This window comes from Ammospiza caudacuta, chromosome 5 (assembly GCF_027887145.1).
Source record: "Ammospiza caudacuta isolate bAmmCau1 chromosome 5, bAmmCau1.pri, whole genome shotgun sequence".
Taxonomy (NCBI): domain Eukaryota; kingdom Metazoa; phylum Chordata; class Aves; order Passeriformes; family Passerellidae; genus Ammospiza; species Ammospiza caudacuta.
The window spans coordinates 9,477,174-9,492,020 of NC_080597.1; the positions used below are offsets into that span (position 1 = coordinate 9,477,174).

The following is a 14,847-nucleotide window of genomic DNA, read 5'->3' on the forward strand; positions in this document are numbered from 1 at the left end:
CCTTCTCCCCTAAATGAGTACATTTCATACGTACTTAGCACTGGTGTGGCACGAGGCATTACATGCGTCATCTTTGATTTCTGCAAGTGGAAAAAAAAGAAGTAGGGATCAGAACCTTTTGGGTCAACATCCTTCTGGATTCAGAGTCTTTTGTTCCCACCATGTGGAGCTGGAGGCTGACTTTGTGACAGGCAACTGTGCTCCCAGTCTCAATAGAGATTCTGTGGTATTCACATTTTTTGAAAAAATTCTTTTGCTTAGGATTTTCCTTTTGGGAAGCTGAGAATCTCCAGAGAAAAAGAAAACAATTTTTATTTCACTTGTTTTTCTTGTGTTTTGCTTTTTTAGGATGTGTTTAAATATTGTTTACTTACAAGTAATTGTTTTATTATATTTTGGTGTGAATTGTTTTAACTCTTTGGCCAATCAGGGCTGAGCTGTGTCAAGACTCTGGAAAGAGTCACGAGTTTTTATTATTATCTTTTTAGGATTTAGTAAGTATTCTTTCTCTATTCTTTAGCATAGTATAGTATTTTTAATATACTGTAATATCATAAAGTATATAAATTCGCTTTCTGAAAACATGGTCAGATTCATCATTCCTGCCAACAAACACAGTAAGACTCCACCTGTAGAATCTGTATAGATCAGTGGATACCACTTAAATTAATTTACAAGGAAGAGTTGTGTCATATTGTCAGGAAAGCATTTCACCTGTTGTGATTTATCTGTGTTTAGTCTGGTGAGTCTTGTATAATACTAGAATTATATAAAGGTAGGTTTTCTAAAGGAGCTGAAGGTTTTCTCGGAGCATATATAGCAACCCTCTTACAAAACTGTAATTATTAATAATTTTTTCCCTGGGAAAATTTAAAACTGATCTTGAATGCTATTATAAATGTGCTTGCAACATTTTTAAATTTCATACTATTATAGCTAGAATTTTCGATACAGAGTGAATTTTAATTATGTATAAATAGAATATAATTTGATTGGATATGATTGGATATATGTACTAAGCCAGCACAAAATGATTTATTTGCTAATTATTTTTATTGCATTAACAATAACATAATTTAATATCTGGTGTTGTGTAGCTAAATCAACTTTCAGAAGCACTTAAGAGGTTTTTGATCTGAGGGTCAAAATGTCCTTGGTGACCTGCTCTGGAAAACATATAGCTTTAATAAATGGGATATTTTTGGGGGGCAGATAGAGGGTGACACAGGTAGAGAATTAGCTAAGTAAGCGTTTCAGTGTCACGAGTGGTGTCTCAACCAGCTCTCTAGTAATGCAGTAATTAATTGCCATAGCACGGGAATATGACCCACATGTGGGAAGGTGCCCTGGGATCTCATTGTGGCTGTAGCTCTGTCATTTTCTGAAATGCTCCCCTTTTGGCTCAGAGGAAAAGAGGCAGGGCACTCACCAGTGTCACAGGTCACTCCTCTCCAGCCAACGTCACATTCACAGGAGCCATCCCCGTCGATCCCGCTGCTGCATTTCCCATGGACACAAGTGCATGCTGTGGGAGACATGGGGACAAACCCACTGTCCCTGAAAGTGTGGCAATGTGGGCAACAAGGGGCAGGAAGGACAGCAGGGGTGGCCCAGACATCACCTGCTGGTGGCACCCTCTGCTCCAGGTTCTTTGGAGAAAGGCACTGTCTTGTGCCCTTTGGTTTCTAATTATTTAGCAATAACTCTAAACTCAATCTATGCTTAGGTTGCCTCTATTCCCAAATAGAGGGTCTGAAACTGTATTTTAATGGGAAAGAATTGGTGAAAAATAGCAGTGCTACAGAGAATGGTTCTTACTGGATTCTTTTCTGTGGTGTGACAGAGTAGAGAGCCCTGTCTCCAACCTTGAGACTAGAAAGAAAACATCATAATGGGGAAGGAAAAGGGGTTGATGATGTTTTTAAGACTGTGCTATTAGGAAGTGCTGTACCTTTCTGGAACTTGGACTGAACGTGGTTAGAAGATAAAAGGGGAAGCAACTGTCCCTGGAAAAGGGCTTAATGATGTTATTAAGCCTGGCCTATTAGGAAGTGCTGTACCGTCCTAGAACCTGGCCTGAACATGTTTAGAAGATAAAAGGGGAAGGTTTGGACCCCTAGATGGCTCTTGCTGGAATCTTTTCTAAGTCTGTGGTGTGACAGAGTAGAAAGCCCTGTCTCCAGCCTAGAGATTAGAAAGAAAACCCCATAATGGGGAAAGAAAAGATGTTTTTAAGACTGGACTATTGGGAAGCGCTGTTCATTCCTGGAACCTGGACCAAACGTGGTTAGAGGACAGAAGGGGAAGGTTTGGGGTGTGTTTGGGGCTGCTGGGTACCTTGGTCACAGCCCCGGCCGTATCTGCCCTGGCTGCAGCTCTCGCAGGCCGTGCCCTCGAAGCCCTCCTGGCACTGGCAGGTGCCCGTGCCGTTGATGCCATCCAGGCACACGCCGTTCCCAAAGCAGGCGCTCCCGGCTTTCCCCGGGCATGGCTGGCACTGCGCGCCGAAGAAACCCGCACAGCACTCCCTGCTCTGCAAAGGCACAAACGCTGCGCTGAGGGGGCAAGCAGGGAGAGCTGGATTCTCACAGGGGCTTTTAGGGATAGGGAAAGAGGGCGGGTGTGTAAGATGCCGTGCCTGGATGGGCTGTTCGGGTCCAATCTGGCCGGCTGTGCGCCACAGCCCACACATTTTTACATGGATAAAAGGTGAGAAGCGCTCTTCTTCACGTGGGGATAAAAGTCCTAACTTATTTCCAGGAGACCCACCAGATGGAAAAGGGGCCCAGGTGGAATAGAGGCCATCCCCTTCTCATGGGGGACTTTTAAACCCAGGGGAATGAGGAGCGGAGGAAGAGGACACAGCCAAGGGGATACAAGTGAGGAGGGGTAACCCAGGGAGAGAACCCCAACACTGACATTTAGGGGGAGAAAAAGGGGAAGACTGTGCGGTGGTAGGATACAAATCATGTGGACAGTGAAAATTACCAAACACCCAGTGCAAATAACTAAACTATTCAGTACACTACAACAAGGGTGGGTTTATATTGGGTATTAGGAAGACGTTATTTACTGTGGTGAGGCACTGGAACAGGTTTCCAAGAGAAGTTATGGGTGATCCCATGCCTGGAAGCTCAAGGCAAGTTTGTGGGGGGCTGTGAAAAACCTGGTCGAGGAGAGGATGTTAGGATTAGATGGACTTTAAGGTCCCTTCCAACCCAAACTAGTGTTTGGTTCTGTGATTTTTAGCTGCACGTCCGCTCTGCTGGTCTGTGACCACATCCCTCAATGTGCCAGGACATAGACTGACACTGCCAGTCCTTGGTGGGACCCAGGTGCCCTTCACCATTTCAGGGAGAGGTGGAGAATTGCTAGTGACAAGCAGAGGTTCACCCTTCCCATCCTGTGCTCCTTCTGCACCAGTGGACGTGCAGAAATTTGTGTGCTGCAGCTCTCATCAGTCTTTAACCTTCCAATCTCTGCTGTGCCCAGAATAAGGGTCAAAAAATATCCAGTCAGGAGCTGCCTTGGCATGCTGTGTGTGCTCAGTGGGGATGATGAGGAGGATGAAGGTCGGGGAAGGGGGTTCCTGGTTTTTACCACGACAAAAGCGGTGAACTCACAATGATGGTTTTGGCACACTTGGGCTTGCAGCCAATCTGGATGGTGTACTGTCTCATGTGGTTTTCTGTGAGGATGCAGTACTTCTTTACCCCTGCCTGAGCAAAGATTGGAGAAACAGATGCACTTCTGAGTAATATTGATCAGCTACTTTCAAATGTGTTAATCAATGGGACATTAACTTTATGCATGTTGTGCACTGACGCACACATTCACAACTAAAATGAAGGAAATGCTTTTAGAAATAGAAATGAACATATGGTCAGTTTAACTCAGTGTCCTGTGGAGTTTTAAAGACTGCTAAAATTGCTCAGAACTGAACAGATTCTATTCAAAAGTTTTATAGTTTTTTTTTCATTTTTTACATTTTCTGATGTGATTCTTCTTAGAAAACCAAGTTATGAAGTTGTTAAAAAACAGCTGTTGTAAAATTATCTTCTAGGTCTGAACACAATTGGGGAAAGATTGTTTGCTGAAGGAAGACTTTGATCTCAATATACACTTGTGAGGAGATTGAGACAAGAGTCCATCCAGCTGTTCATTGTAAAGGAAATGTTTATGAGTTGGATTATATTTTTTACCCATGAGGAGTTAAATTTGGTTTTGCCAGTCAAGTACTTTGAGGTGGATGGGACTAAAGCTGCTTTGGAATATCATTACTGGCATAATTAATTTTAAAAAATAAATAATAAAGGAAAATGTACTCATGTAATCCCAATGGAGAATACCTGAGGTCAGGGTGTATTGAGTGTCTTGACTATAAGCAATGTATGTAGCAGGCTGAGATAACTACTATGTATTTTGGTGAAACTGAGACAATTATATTAAAAATAGGATTGAATGGATATATAGTCAGTTTTGATATGACCCTAGCATTAATGAAAAAATACTTACAATTTCTTTTGTTCCTGGGGGACAGCTTGATGGGTGTGTACAAATTCTGCACTTCTCCTTATGGAACACAAATGAGAGGTGGTTAACAGACTGTGCAGAGCTGCAGCCAGGTTGTTTCATAGAAAAATAATGATTTCTAGCCACATTTCTAAATCTAATGCTTGAGGTACCTTATCAGGGTAACCCCTTTGGTAAAGAGGGTGAGGGAAGCTGTTCTGCTCAGCTAGGAGGAATATCCCTGTGAGGGCTCTGTGGGGACACCCACCCCCAAGGGGGAAGAAGGAAAGAACATTTGGCTATTTTTTATTTGCTCTTCTAAAGTGAGGCTTCCCACTTTATAAATAAGTGGTCTGGCTATGAAGATGTATTAGAATTACTAATATTATCTGAATATTAGAGCTCAGGAATTTCTTATTATTGAGCTACTCTGACTACATTTATCCAGACTGTCTGAACACTGATTTCAGGACCAAAGTTGTCTTAAGAGATGCTAAGAACTCTGGTAGGAATATCCTTTGTGGAAAATGTGTGTGGAAAATGTGATACTACTTCCTTGCTGAGAAGTAGTATCACATATCCTATACTTTTGAGCTTTGTTTGGCTGTAGGTCTCCCTGAGGAATTTAAGGTTCTCTATGAACTTCTATCACTTACAATGATCACAGTATTATTGATATCACATCTGTTCTTCTGGATTTCCAGCACCTTTCCCAGTCCATGAATAATTCCTCTGTCTGTGGCAACATTTGCATAGCTTATAGGAGCATCATTTATGTACAGCTGCAAGAGACATGCAACCAGTTAGAGAGCAGCAGATGTGTCCCATGGCTCTGTGGCAACCTGAGCATTTAGGAGATGGAAGAAAGAGAGAAATGCACAGGGGTCACCTAAGGAAAACCAACAAAGGGAGTTAGCCTCAGGCACTCACTCAATATTCCAGCTGGAGGGCAAGGGATGACTTGCAGCCTGTTGAAACTTCTGAGCAATGGGATTTGGCAGAGCAGCTTTTCCCAAGGGGAGTAAAGGCTATGGAGAAGGAGCCTAAGGTGTGCCAAAAGATGGGTTTGCCGTTTCTGGGGCATGTGGGGCTTCAAGGAAACCCTGCCAGATGCTGCTCTTTCAAGGAGGGCTTCCATCATCTCAGTGCTACCCCACACTCCCATTGTGCCCTCACCAGCAAATCCCACTGTAGATGCTTTTTCAAGGCTCAGCTGTGGGCAGAGCAAAGAGCAGGGCTGAAATATCTGTGGAAGCTTTGTCTTCCTTTGTCTATGCCCACAGGAACTTCTGGGACCTGAGAAGAAGGACCAAGCTCCTTTCCTGACCCTGTCTCTTAATCTTGCTGTGCCTGATTTTTCCATAAGTGGTATTGAAAGGCAATTCATATTTGTTGCACAGTGCTTTGAGTAGTTAGGATTGAAAGTGGAGTGAATCCACAGAAAATAGAAATAATAAAACTAATTTTATAAAAAGTTTTATATGAAGTTATTATAATTGAGGGCAGCCCTTCGAAGTCAGATTAATGATTGCTCTGGAATTCAGGCTTGAATTTGCTAGAGACTGATACCTAAAATTCAATTTTAAATGTGAACAGCACAAGTGAAATCAAATTCAATCAAAGATACCTTCAAGGGTGACTTTGAATCAAGCAGGTCTGGGACAGGCCTTGCATTTGAGTGACAGATTCTGTGCTGCTGAGACACAGAAGTTAATGAGGGATGCACAGCTCCTTTTGACTCCATGTCAGTTTAAAGCTGAAGATGGATTTGTAAAAAAGCAGGAAACCTGTTTCTCCCAGCAAGTGCAGACAGCAGTACCTGGCTGTTGTGGAGGAAGAATCCAACCTGGTAGGAGAAGCCCAGCATGGTCTCCCTGTGCATGCCATTGTGCAGGTTGTTCTTCAGGAGCTTCTCATCCAGCACAACGTGGTAGCGGATTTGGCCTTCATCCTGCCAACACACAATTGCATTCAGTGTTAGCTAATAAAGATGGAAAACCTCCTAGGGATAGCATTTTCCAAAGAGTTTAATGCCTGAATTCAAAGAGAAGCTTCTCCAGTGGGTAGGTTATTTCATATTTCCTCCTGTGGTCAGCCTGCATTCTTGCCACAATGAAAATGTTATTGGCCATGGAAGATGAAAGGCTACTGAACTGGGAGGAGCAAGGTGTGCTTGAGCCTGTAGTGTGTTTCTGTGCATAGGGCTGGCTGCTGAATTCAGGGAAAAGTCAGATGATTTTTAGGACTCTGAACTTCATGGGTTCATTTGACATGAAGGGTTGCATATTCATGAGTGGTTTTATGGCCTTTCCATACCTATTCCTTTGAGTATCCCAGAATAACCTATAGGGGAATAAAGTGTGGTGAATGTTTAAAGTAATCTTTTCCTTCGCTTCCTTCCCCTGGCATCTTCAGTCAATAAAGATTGCTTTTAATTGTCATTAATTGAAAATTTTTCTAAGCCTGGTTGGTAGAGTACATTCATATTGCACTATAAAGTGATGAAGTTACTCTCTATACATCAAAATGTAGTGTGGGTTTCCAATGGTTCTACATCTTGTTCTGAAGCAGGAGACTCCCAGAGCTCTCCCTGACTGGGAGGGGGAATCAGAAGCAGGATGTGTTGGTGAGAGACTGACCAATGTGAGAGAAGCCGGGGTGTTTGGGGAGTTTAGGAGCTGCCTAGCCAACAGACAGTGCTGCTGCAACTTTGTCTTTGCAATAAAAATGTCCTTTTGGGAAATCCTGCTGCTCACTGTTCCCTTATTCTGAATGTCCATGCTGCTCCTGCTCCTTCAAAAGTGTGTGAAAGCATGGAGCATCTTCAGGATGTGAGATTTGTGATGGTCCCTGGCTGTGCCCACAGAGTAAGAGCGGCCTTGCCATCTCTTAGGACTGGCCTTGTTCCACATATTTGGCAAAAAATACTTGCAGATGAGAAAGTGGGAATTAAGATGGAGCTAATCTCCATCAGTGTCCAGCCCTATTTAAACTCCTGACTTTGATGAATAGGAGGAAAAGCTAACACTGATCCATCTTGATTTCTGTCTTTAATCACCAGCAGAGTTAGGACATCCTGGCCCATCAGGGCCAAAAAATAATGGGATCTTCTCCCTGTGCCAAACTCTTCACTCTGCAGCACAGTTCTCCCAAGTGTTTCACAAAGAGGTTAAGCCTCAGGCAGACTTAACCTTATGGCTGTTTTTTGATTTTTTTTCTTTTCTAAGATTGCCACATTAGGCAAGGTTGGGAGGATGGAAGAAAGACTGAAGAAACATTGGTGAGTAGTGGAAATGAAAATTATTTTTCTGCGTGTGTGTATAATCCATATTTACTGGGTTTGATGTCTCATAGGAATGTGTCTCTCAAAGCTTATTAGAAATTCTTCTTGTAGTGATGTGGAGATGATGATGTGACAAGAAACAACTAAAAGAGTGTTCAAAAGCCATTTGAGCAGATGGAGCTTGATCACTTGTGAATGTGGGACATTTGCCATGGCTCTGCTGTTGTTGGTAAATGGTTTGGGATGAGTCATTTGAGCCCTGTGCTCCTCAGCTTCCTGACTGTAAATGGAGACCATGCAAGTAGGGATAGAGTGTGGATAAATGTTTTTGGAAGAGATAGGGAAGAATTAAAGCCACTGGGAAAATTATGGGGAATGCTTCCTGTGCAAGGTGTGTGGCTCTTGATATGTGCAGTCTATAAAGCTGTTGCAAATTGGAGACAATATGAAGAAAGCTGCTGGGATAAGGCAGAAAAAGGATAGCTTATATTGGGAGGAAACCAAAAAGGCTGAGAAGGAGGTTTGAACTTGTAAATATGTCAGGGTACATATTTGTACAGAGAGTGTTGCTGCAGCATTCCTGCAGGAGTGACGAGGCCAGCATCTGGATAGTTCTAAGAAAGACTCGCAGTATTTCATGGCATTATTAATGATGGGTATTAGTGGTGTCAGGGGACTGGAGTTTGTTCACCTAAAAACTCATTTCATTGTTTTTCCTGGTCACTCCTGTACTGACTTTCTTTACATGAAATAAAAACCTCTCTCAAAATCCCAAAAAAACCCAAAAAAGTCTACTGACAAGACTTTTTTCAGGGAAAAGTCAGATGATTTTTAGGACTCTGAACTTCATGGGTTCATTGGACATGAAGTGTTGCATATTCATGAGTGTTTTATGGTCTTTCCATACCTATTCCTTTGGGAATCCCTGAATAACCTATAGAGGAATAAACTGCGGTGAGTGTTTAGAGTAATTTTTGTTTGTTTCTTTCTATCTATCTATATTTCTATATATCTATATCTATAATCTTTAAGGGCATCCTCAGTCAATAAAGACTACTTTAAATTGTCTTTAATTGAAAGGTTTTCTATGTCTGGTTGGTAGAGTAGATTCATATTTCACTGTAAAATGAAGAAGTTACTCTCTATACATCTAAATTTTGTGTGGGTTTCCCAAGGCTTCTGCATCTTGTTTTGAAGCAGGAGACTCCCAGAGCTCTCCCTGACTAGGAGGGGGAAGCAGAAGCAGGATGTGTTGGTGAGAGATTGACCAATGTGAGAGAAGCTGGGGTGTTTGGGGAGTCTTGGAAATTGTCACCATGTTTTTAATCTAGATAAGGCCAAAACACAGAACAAATAGCTAGGCTCTTCCAGCAACTCAGGAAAATATAGGTAAATCCGTCCTATTTCAACTTCTTTGGTGTTACAGACAAAGCCTAACTTGCTGGATTCCTGGGAAACAAATGTCCCTATATCTGTGTCCTCAAAACCCATCCACTTGAAACAAAGATGAAATATTGAGCTGTTAGGACAAGCCTTATGAGTTATACATACCAGAGAAGCAGATTTCTTATCCTTTAGGTAATTTTCTATGGCATCATTACTTGGGGCAAAGATTGTGTATGCGTTTGCTGCTTCTATTTCATTAGCCAGGTTGTATTGCTGTTGTGAAACACATCAAAAAAATAAATCAGAATGACCACTGGTAGTCTGAAATGCAAACCAAGCGGAGAGCTTCCTCTGCTCTGAAACACTGTGAACATGTGAAAGCTTACAATAATGTAGCCCCTGAAGAGGGAGTAGTCGGGCATTTGCTCCAGGCGGGCCAGCAGCCTCGGCAGGACGGCGCTGCGCAGCGGGGTCAGCACCTGCAGGGGAGCACACACCCCACATCACCTGCAAGCATCACATGCAGGGCACAATGCTGCTCTGTGCACAGTGCTCTCCACAGGGGTTAACAGTTTTGTGGTGCAGAAAAGCAAACCCTGATCAATATATTGGATACCTTATCGATGACGTGAATGACGCCGTTGGTGGATGCGATGTCGCTGGCCACAAAGTGAGCGCCCTCGAGGGTCAGGTTCTGCACAAGGGACAGGAGAGAGGCTTTGCCTTGGCCTTGCTGGGGTGGTGCTTCCCAGCAGATCATCCTGTGCATTTCCACACCTCCCCAAATGCTTGCCTAGGGCAGTGCCATGGCACCAATAACTTACACCAGAGGCTGGGTGACCCTTGGGGAACCGCGCACAGGGGAGGGGACTTGGAAGTGCTTTAGTGTGACTTGTGTATTTCCAGGAAATCCTCCCCAGAACATGGAATTTACCTGATAACAGGCTAAGGGAGAAGGGCTGTAACTTATTTAAATACCCTCATTAAAAATACCCTCAGGTGGTTTAGGACTATCAAGTTGCATATGTGGTGATGTGTGTTATCACTGCTTCCTCCTACCTCCCCTGTTCCCTAAATTAAGTTATTTCGTTTCCTTGATGCTCTTTGTGATAATTTGGCTCACACAGGCTGCTCCAGGCAAGGACTGCCATTCTGCTTGGTTACAGCTGTCCAGTGTTTGCAGCAGCATTAGAAATAATTGATATTGTGGACAAATTTCAGTGATGTAAAGTGGTGGAGAAAAACAAGGTAATGTTTCTCCCAGAGGGCCCCATATAATAGAACTATGCCTTTAATGTTTTGACATGTATATTAAAAAATACATAATGTGTGGATTTTGTAGTACAAGAAAGTCAGTGGCAGTGATGGCCAGGGTTTGGTGTATGATACCACAGTGGTTTGCAGGTCATCTCACCCCATTTTCTTTAGACAAGTGTAGGAATTTGCTCTGCAGCGATGTTGGCAGCATGTCAGAGGACGATAAATTCTGGAAATCAGCAAAGCTGTAAGCTCCTGTCAGTACATGAGACCTAAAGGAAATTAACTAGATTTGAAGGTTTTGTATTTTCTCTTTTTTTCTTTGTCTTATTTCAGATAAACATGCTTAGTGTGTCTCAAATGGTAGTTTTAAGCAGGAATGGCTTCTACAACACCTTGTTCAGCCATGTTTTTATCTGAGTTCAACCTTTAAACATTTCTGACATAATATAAATAATGCCTTTTTTTTTCCAGTGGCCTTGCTACAGAGATTTATATGCCACTGGAACTAGAAGAATCCTATGCCCGCCCTTTAAAATCAAAATGCCTGTCTTGCTCTAGTGCCTTCAAACCAAAGGCTTGTTTAGCATAAAAACCAGTTAATTTAAAAAGCCAAACCCCCAAACCATGAACGTACTTAAGGAGAGTTGGAATGTTATTTTTTGACATCCAGAAGGCTTTCTCATCCTCATCCATATTCTCAATGGCTTGCAGAGAAGGCACGAGGACAGTCAGGTTTGAGCTGGTGGACAACACCGAGTTTATCTTGGCCTCCTGCATGGAAGTAAAGAGGGTAAAATAATTCATTCCAAGGATGGGCTATAAATAGTAGCTAGTGACATTTTAAGCAAGGTGGAGTATGTGATGTGCTTTGTGACCAGCCTGGAAAGGGAAAAACCATTATACTGAGCAATGACTTGAACAATAGCGCTTGCAGCTGCACAAAAATGGAAAACGAGTGTCTACTTCTTGCAGAATAGATTGCTAGCATTGAAAGGGCAGAAATAATGTCCAGGTCAGAATTGGTTTTTATGATCACAGGCATAACTTGACCCCCACAAAAGTTAGCCTGTCTCATAGGCTTTGAATTATGCACTTGAATGTATTAAAAAAATTAGTGGTGATATACTAGTGGTTACTGATAAATTCAAGTAATTTGCTCTTCCAGAGCACTCCATGCTGTTCAATTGATGGAAGGACTATGAACCATGATATAAGAAACTCCCATGACACAGTGTATTCCCTTTTAGAATAAGACTATTTCACATGGCTGGGATTTTTTCCCAGATATCCAAGAGTTATCTGTGTCCACTAGCACTGCAGTGGAGCTTGCTGCTGACAGCTCTAATTTTAGATAGGGATTGTCAGATCTGTAGCATGCATGAATTAATTAATCTTCCATGTTTTTATCTGCCTTAAAGATGGAAAGCGTTTCCACTGGAGAGGATTTTTCCAGTTGTGTGGAATTTTTTTTGGAGTGAAATATGGAAAGCTAAATATTTACATGTGATCTTGCTGAAGATGGAGTTCTCCAAGCTTTTCACAGGCTCCACAGCTTGCCATTTTTGATACTGCAAAACTTGAGGGAGCAATATGAGCTTGGGGTCTACCTTTTTGCAGCTGGTATGGAAGCTGTTTTGGATAGTCCTTCATTACCCATATTGTGTTTTGAATCAAGGGAAATCAGCTCCCTTAAATAGCTGGGAATTTTGTCCCTGTTAAGATCATCTTTCTTCCTAGCCATCATCCTATCACTTTCAAAATATTTAAATATAGAAAGAGTAACAAACCTCCCCTTCTCATCCTTCCTGAGCAGCAAGAAAAGAATTTGGTTAGGAAAAGTGGTAAACATCACATTCCTGCTCAAGTACAAAGTTAAAAACCCCCAAATGGATATGCTTGCCTGTTTTGCTCATGTTTGTAGTTACCAGTGTTTATTTGAAGTGATAGCATTTCTCTGAAGTGTAGCAGAAATTTCCACATCTGTTTCAATAGATTATACAGAATCTTCCCTCTGTTTTGTTCCCCCATTATCTAAAGGGCATATTAGCAGGAGAATAGCATTTCTTATTGTGCCCATTTTTTAAATTCCTTAGTTTCTCTCTTCAGTGCCTGGTGCCACAATCTGAGCTCAGGGCCAGGCAGACACCTGCACTGAATCAGCCACATGGAGCTCTCTTCAGAAGCTCCCTGAGGTGTTCCTTGCAATTATGTACTTTAATGATCCCCAAGCCATCTACCTTTGAAAAGCCTTAAAGCAGCTGATGTGCTGTGACTTCTGATGATATTCATTAAAACATCACTGTCTTTTCTTGTTCACCAGGTATTTGCTGAACACTCCTTACATTTAGGGTTTCAGTTCTTGTGGGAGCAGCCAGTTTTGATCTTTATTCATACGCTTCCAATCTCAGTGAGGTAGGACCTTAATGTTACTGCTGCTCCAGTAATAAATGATGGCATGTGAAAACAAAAAGTAGATTTTTAGTATGTCCAGAACTTTGGGTTTTGAAACCCACTTTGGTGCTTCCTCCATAATCTGGAGCCAAAGAAGTTAATCTTTCCCCACTGAGCCTGGAGAAAAGAAGATTCCAGGGAGACATTTTGTGGCCTTTCAGCACTTACAGGGAGTTGTAAGAAAGGTGGGGCAGACTTCTTAGCAGGACTTTTTTGCAAAAGTATAAGGGACAATGGTTCTAAATTGAAAAACGGTGGATTTAGGTTTAATATAAACAAGATTTTTTTTTTTTAACAATGAAACTGATGAAACACTGAAGAGGTTGCTTAGGAGTATGGTGGATGACCCATCCCTGGAGACATTCAGGGAAAGGCACCCTGATGTCTCTGCAGATTTTCAGCTTTCTCTCTGTGATGGAAATATTGCTCTGAGGCTCCCCTTTCTAAAGTCTACAAGGCTTATGCATTTCTGCAAACTTGAACATACTATAGAAGTGAACCGCCAAGTGTACTTACATTAACCCACTGGTTAAAAGCAGCTGCTTCTGACAGAGTGGATAACTCCTGATGAGAGAGAAGAGAGATCAATGAGTTTGTAAGTTATAATTAGCTGTACTAAAGTGCTCTTGACTGTGGGGCAACCCACCATGTCTGGCCTGGCTGATGTGACATGGAGGAGGAGGATGTGTGAAAAGGGATGGAATTAATGTTTTTTGGGGTTTTTTTAATACTTTCTGGTAATGCAAAAGGTGAATTATCAATTCTTGAAAATCAGGCCATGGGTTGCTTAGGTGTGTACCTGACCTTGGTAGGTATTGTGTACTGACCCCTGGCTAAGCATTAATTTCCTGTAACTTTAAACTTAATTCTTCCCTTAACTCCATGCAAAATTGATTGAAATTTATGTTGTTTTAGCTGATATTTGCACAGCATCTTGCACATCACCCAGCCCTTATTCTGCCAGAGTACTTAGAACAAAGATAGATAATAGTATAAGCAGGGGTGGCAGGTAGTGCTGAGAGCCATGTGAGATTATTGCCAGGGGCTGAGACTGAGGACACTTTCATTTTTCCTGTGCTGTTAAATGCATATTTATCTCACCAATTGACTTACTTTGGTTTTATCTGCCTGTGGGTCAGCACAGTTTGTTTCAACATGATAAACTGATCATTTCCACTGAGACAGGCTGCAGGGCAAAACTTTGGGAGAGTTGACTTGCTTGGTGCTCCCAGCTGGGAGGTGAGTGCTTAGCTCTGGACTCTGGGATTGGCGTTGTCTAATTTGTTTTCAATTTCAAATTTTCAATTTGTTTGAAGACAGAAATAGGCTCTGCTCCCTTAGGCCCCTTCCCAAGCCACAATTTTAAACACAATTTATGAATCAGGCGAGTGTTCCCGCTGGACCATCGTTTGCAGAGATTGCTGGTGAGCATCACATTTTTCTGACTGTTTGTAAAGGTTTTGCTGTTCTCCCCGGTTAAGATTCAGGGTGGGCCCTGTGCAGCAGGTGCTGTGCCCAGAGGAGGTGACCCCAGCACTTACATCTGCAGCGTTTCCATAGCAGCTCCTGCCGTCCCCCTCGTAGCCCTTTGGGCACACACACTGCCAGCCACGGGAGGACTCAAACTGACAGGTTGCCTTTGAACCAGAAAGAGAGAGAATTTGTCAAAAATCACTCCCTACATGTTTGAAGCCCTGTTCTTTCACCTGACTATGGTAGATCCATCTTCTGCTCCCCAGAGCTCCTCACTTTAGCTCTGAGGATGGAACTACAGGACACAGCCGAGCACATGCAGCTACTAATAAAGCTGATAGATGCCTGAGTAAATATCCCAACAGGATAGTGGATCCAAGTCGTAATTGCTGGTAGAAAACCAGCATTTATTCCAGGCTCGAGATAATCCTTCTGTACTGGCTTTGGATTTGGATTTGGGAGCAGCCCTTGCAGTCTATCCT

General features: G+C 42.4%; 1 protein-coding gene across 1 annotated transcript in view; it reads right to left on the minus strand.

Annotated features, from left to right (window-relative positions):
- Positions 1-14,847, minus strand: part of STAB2 (stabilin 2) — an 82,560-nt gene that overhangs the window by 31,174 nt on the left and 36,539 nt on the right. The window contains exons 25-38 of the mRNA XM_058804703.1: positions 14,434-14,529; positions 13,409-13,456; positions 11,076-11,212; positions 10,596-10,710; positions 9,798-9,875; positions 9,568-9,660; positions 9,347-9,454; positions 6,332-6,463; positions 5,169-5,294; positions 4,516-4,572; positions 3,624-3,719; positions 2,338-2,533; positions 1,430-1,525; positions 35-80 (exon numbers count right to left, since the gene is read on the minus strand). Coding sequence (XP_058660686.1) covers positions 35-80; positions 1,430-1,525; positions 2,338-2,533; positions 3,624-3,719; positions 4,516-4,572; positions 5,169-5,294; positions 6,332-6,463; positions 9,347-9,454; positions 9,568-9,660; positions 9,798-9,875; positions 10,596-10,710; positions 11,076-11,212; positions 13,409-13,456; positions 14,434-14,529 — 1,424 coding nt within the window. The remainder of the gene's footprint in view (positions 1-34; positions 81-1,429; positions 1,526-2,337; positions 2,534-3,623; positions 3,720-4,515; positions 4,573-5,168; positions 5,295-6,331; positions 6,464-9,346; positions 9,455-9,567; positions 9,661-9,797; positions 9,876-10,595; positions 10,711-11,075; positions 11,213-13,408; positions 13,457-14,433; positions 14,530-14,847) is intronic.